Genomic DNA, 19862 nt, shown 5'->3' with positions numbered 1-19862 from the left:
CACCGTACGTTGCATTTTTTTATATTCATTTATCGGCCATTATAAATGCCGATAGTTATGAAAATGCATAGTATCGGCCGATAATATCGGCTCGCCGATATATCGGTCGGGCTCTAGAAACGATTATTCCCCATATAGTGGAAAGTAACTACTCTCAATTGAGTCCAAACTTTTTTGTTTCTCTGTTTGGGGATGGGGCATTAGGTGCTATTTGTTTAATCCTCTATAATAAAGTAGGGCTGCATCAACTTTTTAATCAAAGTAAATATGTGTTAGAGCTGTTCAGCTGCTGTTGTTTATTGAACTCTTAAGAACTGGAGATGATTTGCCCGCGTCTGTGTGAGTGATATCTGCAACCGTGTTCAAACTCAAGAAATTAACATTTAGTACCATGGGAATAAAATACATTCTCAAATCTCAGATCTTTCTCTGTTTGTGTATGCTTGCCCAACAGAAACTCCCGCCGGATCTGAATCTTCTGGAGCTTGAGGAGTACAGAGATAAGCTGAAGAGACAACAAGCAGCTGTAAGCATCACATTCAGATAAATCTTAAAGAAACTGTCCGCTCTCTGAGCGCCCATGTGTGACACATACTGTATGATATCAGTGCTACTTTTGCATCATAACTGATATCGCTTTATCTATGGGTCATAGATCAATACAAATGTTTGACTTTGAACTTAATTCAAAACTTGATATTGTTAAGAAGCAAGTTGGCCAATCTTTGCCTTATTTTACTACCTTTATTTTTATAACTTATTCTATTCTATGATTTTATTTTAATTTATCTGATCAATTTTTAAATATTTTTATTATCTCAAACTGATCAGACTAAAATCAATACATTAAATACATTTTTAATCAAACTTTTTAAATATTACAGATTTTTAAAGAATTTTTTAAAAGATAATTAATACATTTTTAAATCACCTGCATGTCTGAACTGCCTCTTTTTTCCCTCTGAGCTTTGACCTTAAAATACTTTTCAAAAACTTTTTGTACTGTCAAGCTTTGTCAAAGGTTTTAATATTGACAACACCAATGACACAAATGAATAAAGTTTATTTAAAATTTTTTAATTACTTTTATTACTATTTTTTTTGGATATGTTAGACTTTGCACTTGTACTTAATTTTTGGAAAATAAATAAATTACTGTAAATGTCTCAGAAATTATATGCTAGATGAAAGGGGTAAGGGAATTTTCAGGCATGTGACAAATTTAAGTAATAATAATAACATCAACAACAATAAAAAATATAAATATAATAATAGGAATTTGCATTAATATTGAGTCAAACCATTTAATAAAATTTTATAAACGTAAAGTTATAAAATTATGACTTTTGGATGAAAATTGAAATTTGAAAAAAAAATATATAAAAAAAAATATATATTTACACTAGAGATGCGCAGTTGGCGGTTATAGCCGCGGACTTGGATGACGTGAGGAAAAAAAATATTTAAATTCAATTCGGGCGGGTGGGGGGTGGTTTCTAGTCTCGCGGCTGTCATCAGCAGTGCCTTGTATCAGTGGATGGCGGGCGGGAAAATTGGTCAAAAACATTGGTGCGGATGGATGGCGGACGGACGATGAGTTTTGTGATGCGGTTGCGGATGAAATAATAGCCCATCCGCACATCTCTAATTTACACATATACATTAAGATTTTTAATGTGTTAAAATCTATTAAAGGGGCATTCGGCAACTCTAGCTATTTCTTCGCTGATTTTCACTTTTGTAGTCGCATGTTATCTCAACGAGCTCCTCCTACAGCGGTGAGGCGTATATTTCACAACAATGTCGTAAAAAATCTGACTTGCCTCCTCCCCGTTTCTACCGCTGCTCATGTGCATTTGTTATTATCAGAGCCGGCCAACTTTATCATGTGGAGCTATGTCTACTGAGGTGGGTAATACATCATACACATTGAGGGAGGCGTGTGTGTTTATGTCGAACTGCCGTAAAGCAGTTTGTGTTTCTCGCTCGTTCTCGCTTCTCGCGAGACTTCCTATTTCCCACTCACCGGAACGTTAGTCCCCATGTTGCAAGGTTGGTTTTCCGCCTAGGAACGCTGGGGGGATCGGGGAAAGTCACCATTCTCACCAGAACAGGTTATTAAACCATTCAAATGATTTCTAAACGGTTTTCTTAAGTTGAAATAGTTGCCGAATGCCCCTTTAAAATATAAAACGGATATTTTAAATTGTAATAATAATTTGCAACATTACTCTTTTTACTGTATTTTTGATCAAATAAATGCAGCTTTGGTAACAACCCCAAACCTCTGAAGTTTTAGATATTTAATGAAAATATTTTGGGAAAAAATTTCAATTTTAAAGGTATAGCGGAGGATTTTCCAGGTGAAAAACCAGGTGGGTAGCCTGTACTATTGGTCCACCTAAGTGTCAATCATTCTGGTGATATGTTTACATAAGGCCGTCGTACGTGCTCGTCCCTATGTAGTTTTCGCGTTCTGCACTTTCAGGTGTATTATGTGTGATGAGTTACGGTTTCAGCCATTCCTTTGAAAATGGCTGAGGGTCGAAAGAGAAAAAATGTATACGAAGTGTATGATAAGAAGAGAAAGGCCGCAGAATATAGAAACAAGACCAGAGTGATTTTGGGTGAATATTTCATACGCTGGCGTGCGCTAAAAGCACAGGTTGGGCTTCCCACTGATGCCGCAGTCAGGAAGATTCTACAAGACAGGTAAAGTTTGTCATGCTATTTGGAGAAATCCATTTAAAATCACTGCTAGTAAAAGTTAATGTAAGCTATGATTAGCGATGCTAGCCCTGGCACAAGTCATGCACCGCGTAGACACGGTAAACATCTCAATTTGTCTAAAGTAGCCTTATGACCAAATGGTAAATGGTATCACGCTGAAATATTCTAAATCTAGAAATATTTAGTGTTCATTTTCGATAATTACAATGTGTTCACCAAAGTATTTATTACACAAATGCAACAAGCTACTTCTCCATTGCATATCATGTCTTGAGTCCTCGGTCACTCAACACGTTTAATAGGCATTCCCTCTCGGGAGCGAATAGAGTGTTGCGCATGTGCATTTTTAAAAAAAATTGGAGAGGGCGGGTCTTCTCTAAAATTCGGAAAGATCCTCCGCTATACCTTTAAGAATTGTTTAATTAATTATTATTATTCCCCTATTTTAACCCATTTCAGAGCTCATATATCATCCTGCTGTAAATGTCAGTTTTATGAGTGTCTTTATTATTGTTACACTTGTGAACGCGTAAGTACATTGTCTTGATCTGGGGTGATCCTCAGTTCACTGCAGCCTTGGAAACAAATTTATAAAGAGGAATGTCACCCTCTGTCTTTGTTGTTTCTTGCTTAAGATGCTTGCTTACTCACAGCTGTCCTATCGGCCCAGTGCAGAGTGAAAGTTGCGGCCCCTGGGATCCTTAGGGCTCCCCGATGACTCAGTCTGACGCGATCTGTTGTGGTCTGCCACGAGCAGGTCCCCACAGGGGCCCTGTCCCCGAATGCTGATCCCGGGTCATGACAGACAGCTGCAGGCATCAGAGGTTGAGTTCTGCATGAGGCCAGCTTCCCGCTGAATGCCATTACTCTGCACGCTCACACGCCGTGGTATTTTATTCATGATTTACCCAAGCTCCTCTAGTGTCATTTACATTAGAGTATGTGGCCTTATTGACAGTACTGATACGTTTTTTTCTCTAGAGGGCCCATATGTGTAGTCTCTGAATGTGTCGTTTGCAGATGTGGATTTGATGGGTCAGTGGGAGAGAAACGCATCTGGTCTATTGGAGGTGGCTCTATTCTTCTGCTAACATGCAGCTCTGACACTTCTTTGGCAGGAGCTCATCTCTAAGCTAATTGCTTGTCTGCACTGCAAGTGTGTTTCAGAATAAGCCTGTCTTTTTCCTTTGCCTTTTTGGATTTTTTGGGGGGCAGGAAGAAATTTTCAGTGCTGATAACCTTCTCAGCAGGGTGCTTTTATAGGACACACCTACTCATTCTTTATTAATACGAGTTTCGCAATAATTTTAAGTCATTAAAATTATGAAATTGCACAAATGGAGACAACAAAAGAGAAGGTTAAATCAACTTTCTTCTTAAAGGATATGTTTCCAGAGAACTGTACTATCCTGTCCAAGTCATTCATAAAAAAATGTATTTGTTTTGTTAATATTTTGTTACAAAATTCTTACTTTTTTTCCTCAGAATTGTGATATAAACTCGCAATGCAAAAAAAATATAGAGTCGGAATTGTGAGTTTATATCACATTTCTGAGAAAAAAGTCAGAATTGCAACTAGAAAGTCAGTCTTTTTCTCTGGACTTTAAAACTGGCAATAGCAAGTTTGTCTCACAATTCTGAGAAAAAAAAGTCAGAATTGCAAGATATAATTATCTTTTAAGAGATATCTTATAAAGGAAATTATCTTTTAAGAGATATCTTTTATCTTTTTTGAGTAGCAAATCAGCATATTAGAATGATTTCTGAAGGATCACGTGACAGTGAAGACTGGAGTAATGATGCTGAAAATTCAGCTTTGCATCACAGGAATAAATTACATTTTAGAATATATTCACGTAGAAAACAGCTATTTTACTATTTACTGTATTTTTGATCAAATAAATGCAGCCTTGGTGACCATAAAATACTTCTTCAAAAACATTTCAAAAACCTTACAGACACCAAACTTTTGTAATGTAATCTTATTTCCCCAAATAAAAATATTAAATGAAAATATTTTGCAGGAAAATAATGCCATTTATAGTGAATGCTTTGCAAAGTGCCACCCCAAAATCACATTATTGGTTGTGGTAAGGATGAAGTTGTGTGAGAAATGTTTTGAAAGCAACAGTTTTTACACTCTTCTTGAATTTAATCTATGAACGACATGATTTTTTTTTTTAGCATTGTACAAGTTACCCCTTAAATCACAGAATTCTTAAAAACATGCTTTTAAATGATACTTTCATTGTCTCTTTAATCTGGCTATGAATGTCAAACGATTCACTTGTAATATAAATAAAGCTGTATTGACCAGACCAGGGGCGGAGTGGGACCAAAAAATCTACCGGGAAATTTCGTAGACCACCGTTTTTTAATGACAACCATTGCAAAATTATTTTAAATAGATTAAGAAAGCCACCACTACTGCTCACATCTATGCACAGTTTGACAAGCGGGCAGCGAATGGTGTTGCTAAGAACTTGCATTGTATAACTATTATCAAACCGACCCTCGAAACACTACCGGCCCACTGGAGAAGTCCCGACTCTCCCGATTGTCACTCCGCCCCTGGAGCAGACTCAACTGATATGTTGTTTACGGCTGGCCTTTGTGTTCACTCTTCTGTCTAATGAAGTTTTTCTTTCCAGGCCTAATTTAATGGCATGCTATTTTAGCTGATTAGATGACTGGAGGAAGTCTTTGCTTGTAGTCATTGGATAAAATGAACAATATTAATAATGAATTTTATGTCCTTGTGAGAAAGATTGTCATAATTGGAAAATAAGGTCTTCTGATTTGTAGAGCCAGTTGTAGAGAAATTGCAGGCTGTTTACTGCTCTGGTGCAAGCACTGGTTAATAGATTTCTAATTCGAGTTATTATCCGTCCAGGAATCATTCACAGTTGGCTGCCGGAAGGCGTACAGAGAGAGTCTTGTGCCTCGCTGACAGACAGCTTTGCCGGTTGTCATCGTGTTCAGCCTGTCGAAGTCAGACAGAGTGTGTTGGCCACCTGTTTTCAGAGTCTCTGTCTTTTAGTTTTTGGAAATAGCACACCGGATGGCTCCTCACAGCTTGTTTTCTCATTCTGGCTTCGATCCGTCCTGTGAGGTCTTTAACAGAAATGAATGACCAATAGGTGGAGCAGTGAGCTTTGTGAAAACCACCTTCCCTCCTCCTGAGTCGAGGTCTCTTTTGGCCATACTTGCACAATGTGAAAAATGCCTTCACTCATTCCATAGTTAAATTTCAGGTTCACTTGGTGTTAATAACACTGATCTGATTGATCTAATCACTGTTCTAATTCCTAATACTTGTGATTTTAATAATCAATTAGAAAAATTTGGCTTAAAGGGATCACCCAGAAATAACAATTCTGTCATCAATTACTCAATCATATTGTCTTAAAGAGGACCTATTATGCTTTTTTACATTTTCAACTTTCTTTAGTGTGTAATGTTGCTGTTTGGGCATGTAAAAGGTCTGCAAAGTTACAAAGGACAAAGTAACTCCAAAGTGAGTTATTCTCTATATCAGTGTCACTGTTTCTGAACTCCCTGAAACGCCTCCATTGTACTCTTGAGTTTTCTTCTGGGAACAAACACGTCACAATATTCCTCATTTAAATAATTCCTGCCCAAGGCATATGCAAAAAAAGGGTCCGTTGCCTGCTTGAGTTGCATTAGTAGTGTGTTGAAATTCACGGTTACGGTAAGGCAACATTTCCAAAACACGCTTGAAATGGTTGACCAATCACAACACACTGGTCCAGCCGACCAATCAGAACACATTGTGCTTTTCAGAAGGAGGAGCTTCATAGAGACAGGAACTAAACAGAGCGTTACTGACAGACTGGGAATAGAGGAGCTGCAACAATGTAAAAATATGTGAAAAATATATCTTTTAACATTAATACATGAAAATCTATTCTGGTAGACCCCAAAAACAAAATCGAGACTTTGAAAAGGGCATAATAGGTCCTTTTTAAACCTGTATGAGTGTTATTTTAGTATCATTGAGTAATTTAGTTATATATATATATATATATATATATATATATATATATATATATATATATATATTTATTATTAAATATGTCTATATAGCTTTTATACATTTTTATTTCACTCTTTGTTTTAGTTATAGTACATCAAGTTGTATTTTTTTTCTTTGGCAACTAGGTGAAATGAAATTAGGTTTAAGTAACAAAACATATTTATTTTAATTCGCTACAATCACCCGGACCTGTATGACTTTATTTTTCTAATGTTGAAACAGAAAACAAGGTATTTTAAAAAAAAAAAACAACAAAAAAACTTCCATACAAAGAAATGTATTGTATGGATATGTTTTATTTTATGAAAATTATGCAGGTTTAAAACATGAGGGTAAATAATGATAGAAATCTAATTTTTGGGAGAACTATCTCTTTAAGAGCCTAGAGTTAATGCATATGTAAGAGCAAGTGGAGTTGCTCTTGAAAATGTCTCTTTCAGTTGTTTTTCACACACACACACACACACACACACACACACACACACACACACACACACACACACACACACACACACACACACACACACACACACACACACACACACACACACATATACACATACATATCCCAGCGCTCTCCTGTCAGTCGGTCTCAGCTTTTCGCACAGTGTGATCTTCTAACATACGCCACTGCTCAGCTGAGTCTGCCATCTGTTCAGTTCTCACCGACACATCAACACCCTCTCGTTGCTGACAGCCCCACCATGTGACGCACATATCGATCGGAGCGTGCCACAGGATGCCTTATATTTACGGCCTGACCTTCCACAGAGACATTATTACCCCCTGACTGTTTGAGTGTGCCAAGAAAACTTTATTTATTATATTGTTACAGACTAATTGTGGCAGATGTGGAAGACATGAAAAGCCTAAAAGAATTCAATTCAATTAAAAGTCTCATGTTTTATGTTGTTTTTCCTTTTCCTCCTTTTAAAGCCTCAGCTAATGCCTCAAATGATTAAATGAACAAAAAGATTATGTAGTCTTGTGAAGCTTGGACATGTTGAACAGATGTTGACCTTTAGGTTGTGTTATCTTACAGGTTTCTAAAAGAGTGGCAGACCTCATTTTGGAGAAACAGCCTTCCTATGTTAAGGTAAGCAGTCTGTCGCATCTGGGGAAATTGGGTCTGCAGGATGGGTTCAATTAACATGTGACCGCTGGCTTGTTCCTTTTTCGTCAAGGTTAGGGGAACAATTTGAGAGTTACAGAATGTATGATATAAGTGTATCGAGTCAGTCTGTAAATGTTAAAATACTATTACTCACTGTTTCAATAATATATCCACAAGACGTAAAAACAATATGCATGTTAACATGATTTTAGTGCAATTATTTAGTGGGGGAAAAAATCGTATATGTTTTAAGTCTTTGTCGCCATGGCCATACACAAGTTTTAAAGAAGACTGCATTCATAAAATTATAAAATTCCTATTACTGCTTTTAAATCATCCAGAAAATTGTCACATTCACTCCCACTGTCACTCCCGCCTCACTGTAACCTGGACTTTTGTTTCATGATGACTGTAAATGCATCCTAGTTACCTTGCCGGTTAAACAATTAAACTCTCTAAATATATATGTGTTACAATAATATTTGTGCAGTGTGCTTTGCAGATAATGCTGAAGATAGTGATTTTCATCACTATAACAATTTGGGATCAAAGTGGAAGTAGAAGGAATAGTTAAGGCTCCGTGTCCTCTTGCCTGTGGTCATATTTTTCTTACATCCCTGATCACTATATGAACCCCTTTGAAAATGGATCACTTTGGATCACTTTGAAATTTCTCTTGAAGATATTCTCATCCAGAAATGCTTTGCTTTGATCCTGTGCCAGGCTTTCACCTCACAGTCATTGTGTGGAATTGTTTGGTGTGTTTGGATTCTTTCTTGACGAAGCTTGAATGACTGAACGATGTATCGTGTTCATTGAAGGAGGCAATAGTCAATTTTGTTTCTTGATTTAATAGTTTAATTATAACATCAGAGCATGAAATTGAGTTCCATTCCCATGTCTTTTTTTGTCCAAAAAATGTATTGGACTAACTCCTGAAGAATATGTGATTCTTTTAATATTTTAAATCTTACAAATTTACAAGAAGTATGTTTCACTTTCTGTAACATGGCGAAGAAAATACTATGTTGGTGATAAAATCACAACTCTTTTTGATGCATTAAATTCTGCATCTCATCTCAGCATCAATCTGTTTAAATTTCATATCTAGACTGTCCTTAAGAAACTACGGATACATTTTGTATTCTGTCCACCTGCAGTTCAACTGGCTCAAGTTGTTCTGGTGTGCTGTTTACTGTGAGTTGGCTATTTTATCCTTAACAATGGGAGATATGCAGTTATATTTAGACATTTCCATTTGGTGATGCTAGTGGCTCAGAAATTGCATGCTTCACGTTGTGTCGCCCATTACATGTCTTCATCCAAAATGGAATGAAGCTATTCATCTTCTGACCCCAGACACATTTAAAGATTTCTGCTAGAGTCATGTCACACCAAATTGCCTTTTGAGTCATTGTAAGCCAACACAAAAAGCGTTAGATATTTTTGGTGGACAAATAACATATTTCATGCCTTCTCATATACTTTTATACAACATTTAGAATGCACGTTGAATAAAAAAAACCTTCACATCACTGGAATAAATCATTTTATCTATTTAAAGCAAAAGTTGATGTTTTGAAGTATAGACCAGTTTTGTAACCTTAACATGAGAATGCTTCAGGAAAGACTAGGATTCAATGGGTCACCTAAGCCTTGATGTGTTAAACAACGGACATTAAGAGTATTCACCAGATGGATGTTGAGAGAAGAATGGTAATTTGTTCCTCCATTTGAAGAGCTTTTAAGTCTGCTGGTGCTTTGCCACAAGCCATTTTACACCTCAGCAGCCTGCATTTGTCCCAGGCCTTTCAGAGATTAGATGGGATTTCAGCCATGCTTTTGAGCTGTATTATAGGCAGCCCATGCTTTTAGATTTCTTGTGATACATTTTGTTGTCTTTATCACACATAGTCAAAGAGTGGTGCATCGCATCACTTGGGCTGTTTACTAAAACCTTGATGTGTATGTCAACTTCTAAGACGGCATCCTTACTGAAATGAAACGTCTAAGCCGTAACTATTCACAGTTGATTTCAATAAAGTTTGATGTTACCGTGTTATCAGTACTTAGGCCAAATTTATACTGAAAAGGTGGCACAGAAGCGCCTCTGAAGTGGCATTTAGGTGTCTTTTATACAGACTGTTTAATTCTGCTCAAAGGTGGCATAAATATATTTAGACAAATAATTACAAGTGTATATTTTAATACCAGGAGCTGGAGTGGGTCAGAGCAGGCATAATTTAGCCTGGTGTTTATGCAGCATTGCATCTGTCCACTAAATTTAGAGCAGGCACAGAGCAGCCTTAAGTCAGCTGTGTAAAGATGCATTTATTTTGGTTTATGCACACCAGACCACAATTATGACTAATTGAAACTGTAAATGTGGCACAGAAGTGCTTCTGAAGTGGCAATTAGGGGTTTTTACACAGACTGTTGAATGCTGCTCAGCGTTGACAAATGCATTTACACAGCAATTCTAATACTTAATATACGTTTTTACTAGGGGCTGCGGTAGGTCAGGGCAGGCATAATTTTAGTCTTGCTTCTATGCAACATTATTACACTGCTCTGTGGAATACTTAATTCTGATTTGTCAATAGCGCCATCCAGCGGTATGTTCTTCCCAGATAACAACCGCTGAAAACAGATAACGCAGGCTCATCCGGGTTATTGAAGTCAGCAGCGCTATACGATAGGAACGATTTTTCTTTGTGGAAGTTTTGCTTTTGGTGAGCTTATAAAATATTGAAACTCGAATCAATATTTTGTGTACAGTTAATTAATTATGCCATCCGTATCGTGGACTTGCTCTCTCGTTTCATACAAAAGCAACTGCTGCCATTTTGTGACTTGGTTTGCACATTTTTAAAATCGTACCCGTTTGCTATCCTATAATCTAACAGTTTAATCTGATATAAATATGTTTTATCCCCATAATTATTTATGTGTCGAAATTCTGTGTAATAAGTGGTATGACTGTATACCGTATCCCTTAAATGTCCGTCTAGTTTGAACTTGCCGTGCTTGCAACTGCTCTCTCCGTGGAAGCTTTGCGTTTAAAGACCTTATAAAATATTTCAACTCAGATCACTATTTCGTGTCTAATTATTTACTTATGTGGCAAGTAGCTACGTAAATAGTGGGATAATGTACATCCAGCCGGTTGTTCTCTCAGAATAAACCCCCGACAGGGTGATGAAGACCCCGACCTGAAGCGGTGGGGTCTTGCATCAGCCTGACGGAGGTTTATTTTGAGAGAACAACCGGCTGGATGTGAAGGCTAATTCACACCAAGAACGGTAACTATAAAGATAACTACCACAATAAGTATATTTGCGTAGCTCGACGATAATGCTCTGTTTATTATAAGTATGTTCTGCGGTTACATTGTCTGTTGCTTTAAATGTTTGCGCTCGTTAAAATCAGATGGAAAGCAGTCAGGAATGTCAGCAGGGTTGAGACTGGTCAGTACCTGAATGGGAAAACTCCTGGGAAAACTATTCCTGCTGGAAGAAGTGTTAGTGAGGCCAGCAGGAGGCGTTCACCCTGTGGTCTGTGTGGGTCCTAACGCCCCAGTGTAGTGCGGGGACACTATACTGTAACAAGCATCGTCCTTCAGAAGAGACGTTAAACCGAGGTCCTGACTCTCTGTGGTCATTAAAAACTCCATGGCACTTCTCGTAAAAGAGTCGGGGTGTAACCCCGGTGTCCTGGCCACATTCACTCTACTGGCCTTTATCAAACATGGTCTCCCAATAATCCCCATCCACTGAATTGCTCGATCCCTCTCTCTCCTCTCCACCTATAGCTGGTGTGTGTGAGCGCATTGGTGGTTTGAAGGGAGATCCCTGAAATGATTGTAAAGCGCTATATAAATGCCCCCATTTTATGACCCAACAGTGTTGTATCATATAGTAGTGGTGTGCATTTATCTATTAGAATGATTGTTAAAGTTTTATGTTTTTAAACTAAAACTAAATTCATTTAGAGAGATGTTTCATCACCTGAACAACTGGCAACGTTAACAACAGTACTTCTATCCCTCACAGCCTAATTTTTATTCCTGTTACAAATTAAATATGGCGAACAAAAGTTTCATAGGCAAAAGGCCTGATATCTATTGTAAACAGTGTAGCGGTGTATGGAACAACTCACACCGAAGTCTTTCAAACCAAACAGCGTTCAGCGTACTCTACACCTTAACCAGAGTACTGCTTGACGGGATTTGCACTGAACTGGTTTGGAAAAAAATAAAATCAAACATGGAACACAATAGCTGGCTGAACACCCTCATGTCGTTAAGACTTTCATTCATTTACAGAACACAAATGAAGATCTTTTTGTTGAAATCTGAGGGATTTCTCTCCCTCCATTGACAGCTATTACTTTGACGCTTTGACACTTCAAAAAGTTCATAAAATGATCGTAAAAACTAATCCATATGAATTGAGCGGTTTAGTCAAAATTTTCTGAAGAGAGTCGATCGCTTTATATGATGAACAGATTGAATTTAGGCTTTTATTCACATATAAACTTTTTGAAGTGCCAGTGGTAGTTGCGTAGCTGTCAATGGAGATGCAGAAACTTCTCAGATTTCATCAAAAAGATCTTCATTTGTGTTCCGAAGATGAACTAAAGTCTTACAGGTTTGGATTGACACGATGGTGAGTGATTAACAACATCATTTCTATTTTCGGGTGAACTAACCTTTTAAGCTGTTTGATGTTATTTGTATTTGACAGTTGTATGTATTGGTTACAGGTCCTTCTCAAACAATTAGCAATGCATATTGTGATAGTTCATTATTTTCCATAATGTAATGAAAAAAATTAAACTTTCATATATTTTAGATTCATTGCACACCAACTGAAATATTTCAGGTCTTTTATTGTTTTAATATTTATTTAAGTGTATTAAAAACACTTCTTTTATTGGTCGGATGAAATATGCTAAATTTTTGAGATAGGAATTTGGGTTTTCATGAGCTGTATGCCAAAATCATCAGTATTAAAACAATAAAAGACCTGAAATATTTCAGTTGGTGTGCAATGAATCTAAAATATATGAAAGTTTAATTTTTATCATTACATTATGGAAAATTATGAACTTTATTACAATATGCAAATTTTTTGAGAAGGACCTGTATATTTAATTACATTTGATTGAATTTAATTGTGGAATTAGTTTTTTAAGAACCCAAATCTTAGGGATTTATCACTCAGAAGAGGAATGACAACCGTGTTTTTCTGTGGTGTGCATGTGGAGACAGTGAGTCACTCTTGTTTGAGCTCTGAAGCCCACTGGATCCCTTAAGGACCCTATGACTCAGCGAGGATATGGCTGTGTTCAGCTCCCTGTTCTAGTGAGGGCAACTCCAAGGGCACTTGAAAAAGCCCTGCGTCTCACAGAGACAGAGATTCCGCTGAATAAATCGCAAAGAGATTTATTCTGCAGATGCCTGGCTAAACCATCAGCCTGTGTTTCCTCAGCACAGACACTCTGTTAACCTCACGCCTTCCATGTGTTTATCAGTGGATCAAACGCCAGAACAAATTAAACACTGCACTTTTGTTTAATTCCTGTTTGTACTGTCATTTATTCAACGGTAATTTGGAGCCCGCAGGATGTTCTCAAGGCACAAGCTCAATACGGCCTGTTCATCTCTCAGAAACCTTCAAGCATTCTTCAGGGTATTTGCTACTGATAGCCTTCTGAAGAATGAACGGTTCTCCTTGTGACGCTTTGCATAAGGAGCCTCTGTTTCTGCAGACCTCTCTGTGGAATCGATTTTTCCACCTCGTATTCTTTGGTTAAATAATTATCTTTAACGTGATAGTGGGATGATGTTTCGGTGCTGAAGGCTGGCTCTGTTGCCCAGATCTAATGTGCTTCGAAAGACTGGGTCACTCGGCGTGAGCTCACCTCAGGCTGTGACAGCTGTGCTCTTCAAAACCGAGATTGTATGAGGGGGGAAGAAAAAACCTTGCAAAAAAGCTATGAACTTCAACTGTCTGTTAGTTGTTAGTGGACATGTCAGTGTGGGTTAAAGGAGCACATTCTTTCTCATTGTGCTGCTTTTCTCATTCCCATAATGAAAGCTTGTCGCCATTATCATCTCTCTCACTTTATTGTTCATAACAGGCCTGAAAAACATGACTAATAGAAGAGAGTGTCTCTGGCCTGAACCCATTAAGCACAGAGGTTAGAATCACGGTTATCTGTGAGAAGTAATATCCAGCAATATGAAAGGAAGGTCATAGCCATTGTCTCAATTGTCTTTTCTGCTTCAAAGGATACCAAAGTAATGGTTGCCTAATGTTCTAGATAAACTCTGTCAAAAAACTTGAAAATCATTGTTGTTTTAGGAGCTGGAGAGAGTGACGTCTCTGCAGACCAACCTGCAGCTGGCCGCAGTCATCTGCACTAATGCACGAAGGTCAGAGAGCTACAAAATGTTGAAAGTCAGGTTTAAAGGAATAGTACACTTAATACATTAAAGCTATGTTATCATTTCTTACTCATATGTTGTTCCAAATTGACTTTCTTTCTATAGTGGAACTAAAAAAAAGAGAACAATTGACTTGAATAGGGATTAAAGTTTACAAGTTTTAAAAAGGTCTATAAAAGTATCAAAAAAATCTTCTATACAACCCATGCACTATATTCCAAGGCTTCTGAAGTCACGATGGCTTTGTGTGAGAAACAGACATGCAAGAGATTTACATCATTATTCACTCCGGTGAGCTGCTCTATCAGGGAGTTGATCTTGGGAACTGGTTCACCCAGAACAAATCTTTCAGACTGGTTTGGTGAAAGAATTTCCTCATGAATTTAACATGTTTATTTCCCTCATGAACTCTCAAAAATGTGCCAATAGACTCGATGTACGATCTTTTCGCCATCTGGCCTTAGTGATTAATGCAATCAATCATTATTCTGGTGCAGTTCAGTGCATGACAGATTCTACCCAACCTAACAAGACTCGGCATCCATCTAAAAATCTCTATGAACGGTAGCATATTAAAATGCGGATATATTAACAGTGTGTAATGCCCGTTACACATTGTACGATTTTGGTCTGTCCCAGACAAAAGATAACCAATCGTGGTGATTTCTGTGGCCATGGCTCCTAAACTGTGGTCCTATGGCGTTCAGTGAGAGGGGTTCAAAGATGGCCATTGTCCCGGTCTCTTGCAACTAAAGACAGTATGCAATAATTTTCTGACATTGTTAGAAATTTAGCATGGTAATTTCACTGTGTGTTTGCTGCTACGACCTACGTCTACTGACTAGCCAATAAAAATGCAACATGAAATGGCATATCGATCAACGCAACATGCCGCTAAAACTTAATACTACTTGTCTTAAGCTCCATTTGCAAAATTGGCCTCTTTTCCCTAGTCATGACGCGTCCATACTATCCTTTTTAGCTTCCTCCTAATTTTCAGCGCATATAAAAACCATAATTGCCAAAGTGCGATTCATCTTGCTTTATTTGTTTACCACTAGCGCATGCTGATGGCTTTTTATTCTTCTATAAATATAGACGTGCGTAGACACCATTAGAGCTAGAGATTATGCCAAGTTTTTGGTGAATAACAACTTGCATTTCTCTCTTTCCGCTCAAAAAAGCTATCATATGACTTCAGAGGACTTATGGACTACTTTAAATGTAATTTTATTTTGTCCTTTTGACACTTCAGTCCCTACACATTGTAGTTGTTTAAAAAAAGAACATGAAGAACTTTTTTTATTTTTCTATTCCTTGAAAGAAAGAAAGTCAAAACAGGTTTAAAACAACACAAGGGTAAGTAAATGGTAAAAATTGATTTAAATTTTTAGGCAAACTATTGCTTTAAATTTTGATGAGTTGTAGAATCAGCGCAACCGCTGTAATTCTGCTTCTAGGCAGCTTCGTTCTGCTAAAGAAGGCTTTACCGAAGCCAGCCTTGGGCTGCTGGCCAATCAGAGACGCCGACAGCTGTTGACAGGATTGCTGAAGTCTTTGAGGACCATAAAGACCCTGGTAATCACTTCATCAGCATTGTTAATGTCTAAACAGAGACTTTCTATTCTCTGCATGTTAATTTCCTGCTGCCCAGTTTCACAGACACTCTGTCCTTCTTCTTTTTGCTTTTCTTACAGCAAAGAACTGATGTTCGACTGAGTGAAATGTTAGAGGTAAGTTGGCACGAAAATCTGTCCAAATGTGCAATGTTGCACAAGTACACCTCATTTTTGCAAGAGAACTCACAAACAACTATTAGATGCATTAGAGGTATTGGATGCTTTGGTATAAGATTGTCTCTTACACCCTCTAATTGAAGTGTTTAGTCTGTTTATGTCCTCTAAATGTAAATTTCACATTAAATATGAGCTTGATTCCATCGTTGTGAGGGTAATGATAGAAATCTAACATCATTAAATTTTTAACTCATTTTTTCTATGTTGGCACTGTAAAAATTGTCTAGATAAAGATATTGAGGTAAAATGGAGCATTTAATTTTACAGGAGGAGGACTATCCAGGCGCCATCCAGCTGTGTTTGGAATGCCAAAAGGCCGCCAGCACATTCAAGCACTACAACTGTATAAGGTGGGTGGAGAACCGCTGACAGGATTGGTGAGAGATCCAGATGCCGAGTTTCCTAAATGAATGACGTGCTTGAACTGATTACATTTGTAGCCATTCATTTAAAGTCACCTTGATTTATTTATGGAATATTGCAGTGTTTTAAATTAATTATCTGTGCACATCATTAATATTGTTTTGTTAATTCACACTGTGCCCTCTAATCTTTAATAAACGAACTTCCCCCCTCCCTCTTGCAACAACATCTCTTCTCTGATGATGTGTTTACTGGCGTGGGGGCGGGACAATCTGTCACTCTCATGAGATCACAGCAATCGCAAATCCAATGATCCAACAAAATCAAGTCCATCCCAAAAAAAATTTCTAGTTCAAGAAGCCGTTTTACTTGAATATATGCTGGAATAGAGGCTTACAATTTTTTTAAGGATATACTGGATATTATTCGGCGCCGTGATGAACATCGCATTGCCGGGTTTGCCTACGCTGCCCTCACGTTCTTCGCGGCATCTGGAGATACGGAGCAAAGACTGTGCAGCAAGTTGTTGACAGTTTAGCGATTTGGAGAAGAGAAAACTTCAGAATAATGTAATTCATGACGTTGTATGAACAACACACGGCATCTGTGTACGTCCAAGCACATGCGGTAATAATAAGATTACAGTATTTACATGCCTGTTTACTGGGGTTAAAATTGCCGTACGCCACAAAGTTTAATTTGAATATGGTTGCTACGATTATGAGCTTAATCGCATTAGTTTGATCGAAGTATTGCGTTTATATGAGGTAAAGTTCAATCTCAATTTTGCCAAAATCCCATTATAATCGCATTATGAGGGTGCATGCTAAAATGCACCGTATTGCTATAATCATCACATACACTTATATTACCTAACCAAATTTAAATAAAATCCATAATCCCTGTAATTATGCAACATGTTATCAAACTGTGATCGTTGAACCTGCCATGAGATTCTGTGCCAATTCTGACTATATAATTTATTCAGCTCTATAAATAATAATGTTAAGAATTGTGATGCAAGTACTTACTATTGTAATGTACTGTATACAGTAATTTTGTAGGAAGACTGGAGAAAGAGAGATAGCTGAGATATTACCAAAGAGGAAAAGTTCAGATGAATATAATTGGAAAAAGGGTTGTTTCTGTTCAATACCATTGTTTTTTTTGGAGTTTCACAGAACCAAGATATGCTGTTGTCGTTGCATGTCAGCTGGTTCATCTGTATTTGCACAAGCTGTCTGATGCTCCAGCTGTTAGTGGTTGCCTGTGTTGCATAGTGTGTTTATTATTTTGGGGTGGAACCATGAAGGGAGGGGTGTGTTTGTTTCGGTGTCGGTTTTAAATATTAAGTGTTTCTCATAAATTTCTTACTGCACCTTTAATAAGCCTGTTTATTATATTTTTGCAAGCCACATCTGAATGGCTGTCAACAAAGAAAGATGCTTTTTGCTCCAAATTTGTTTTTTCTTTTGAGTTCTTCTTTTCCTTTTATTTTCCACAAATTGCAGTATCAATTTTAGGGCTGCGCAATTTATCGAAATATCGTAAATGTATGTGTATATCGCGATATGCATAGTGCAACCGGATTGCAATAACTGGGGTCATGAACAAAAGACAAAGTGAAAATCACACTGCTCTTGGCTGAATAACTTTTGTGGCTTTAATAGGAATCAGTATACTGTATATTTAATTCATACAGTGAAAACTAGCAGCGTTTCATTTTTACATTTGATTATTCAGTTTCTGTTGCTAAATGTATGAAACCCTTAATCCAGTGGTTTACACTGTCTTTAGCTCTCTCTCTCTCTCATACATATTTGCACACTCTTTTTTTTTCTACCTGCCTTCTTGTGACTCTGCAGTATTGCTCTGTTTAAGTTGGCACAGGAAGATTTTGCTATCTGATCAGCCTCCAGTCAGCCCGCTCTGCATTGATATCCATGCAAGTACATGGAAACCTGCTCAATGCGATTTCCTTCTGTTGAAGATCCCTCCCTTTGAAGGAAGAATTGAATAAAAATTTACATTTCAAATTTTCAGACCAGATATTTTTTTATTTAATTTTTGTAATATTTAATTAATTTTTTTATTTTACAAATGTTAAATGGGGGAGGGAAAATTGGAATTGGGGATATTAGTCATTGCAATGCATTGCTGCATTTTAGTTGTTGATTTTAGAAAGGTGGACGGCCACAAAAGCCTGCAATGAAGGAGATGTAATTTGAAAAAGGAACCAGTCCCATTTTCCCTGTCAGATTTTACACTCTCGTCTGTTACAATTAAATAGGGGTGGTATAGTATAGATACTCATTGCTGCAGCAGAAATAATAAGACCTGCAGCGGGAGCATTTAACAGTCCAGGCTCTCTTGATAAAGGCATAGCTGTGATATAAGTGAGCAGGAGACAAAGCGGAGCTGATTGGCCACGTGCTCTCCTTCCTCATTTAACTGTTTATGAAATGATGCATAATGTGCTCTCATATGTTTTTGCGTTACACTGATACCCAGTGAATATCAAAGGCATGTAGGCTTGGTGCGCTGGGGTTTCAACACTCTGGCAGTTATTTAGTCTTCAGATTGTAGTAGCCATATGTTTTGTCATGTTGTTTTTCCACCTTGTCTTATGTTTTTCAGGCAATTAGTCTCCAGCTAACAGTGAGTTTGGTGAAAATGGCTGTCTGTGGGAAGGTTGACGTCAGCCTCTGCATTACTCACAAGTCAGGTTGAATGGTTCTTGAAATTTGGACAAAAGAGTGGCAGACAGAATTAAACTTTGTTATAGATGAAGCACTAGTTTCAGATCATTAAAGAGGTCGGTTTGAGACCATTGCCTTACCTGTAAGTTCTAAAAGGTCAGAGTTGGGTTTGGACAGTCCTGTTGATAGATGATGTTTTGTTTTTGTTTTGTTTTGTACTATTCAGTATCCAAATGGTGATAGCATTGTGGATTCCCCGTTTCGATCCCTGCAGTGAAAAGTGATAAGATGTTTAATTAGATGCATTGAGATTCTGAGCTATGAGGCATTTGTGTGGGCAGATATCAATGTCTCTGTGGGGTAATGGTGCCTGAATCAGTACGCAGGATTTTTACAAGAGATGTACCCAATGTCTAGTTTAGGGAGTCTACGAACACCTGCGGTCAATATAACGGAGTGAAGTGTCACTTGGTTATTACCTTACTTCTAAAGTAAAACTTTATTCTCTAGCCGTTGAGATTGAAATTCCGAGATATACTCAGATTTCAGATCTGGGTGTCCCTGTTGCTTATTAAATGCAAACGTTTTTACGCACCTACAGAGAATGAGAATTGACAGTGTATACCGTAAAGAAGATTACCTACAGATTTGT

At 37.6% G+C, this 19862-nt stretch overlaps 1 protein-coding gene across 2 annotated transcripts in view; it reads left to right on the top strand.

Annotated features, from left to right (window-relative positions):
* The window catches only part of vps50 (VPS50 EARP/GARPII complex subunit), a 148711-nt gene that overhangs the window by 11936 nt on the left and 116913 nt on the right, over positions 1–19862 (top strand). For both annotated transcript variants that reach the window (XM_077195999.1, XM_077195998.1), the window contains exons 4-9: positions 455–526; positions 7830–7883; positions 14270–14340; positions 15813–15930; positions 16050–16085; positions 16416–16498. In XM_077195999.1, coding sequence (XP_077052114.1) covers positions 455–526; positions 7830–7883; positions 14270–14340; positions 15813–15930; positions 16050–16085; positions 16416–16498 — 434 coding nt within the window. The remainder of the gene's footprint in view (positions 1–454; positions 527–7829; positions 7884–14269; positions 14341–15812; positions 15931–16049; positions 16086–16415; positions 16499–19862) is intronic.

The sequence above is a fragment of the Siphateles boraxobius genome, unplaced genomic scaffold (genome assembly GCF_051911475.1).
Source record: "Siphateles boraxobius isolate OS27281-9 unplaced genomic scaffold, OSU_SipBor_1 35, whole genome shotgun sequence".
Classification (NCBI taxonomy): domain Eukaryota; kingdom Metazoa; phylum Chordata; class Actinopteri; order Cypriniformes; family Leuciscidae; genus Siphateles; species Siphateles boraxobius.
This window is presented reverse-complemented; position numbering and strand designations above follow the sequence as displayed.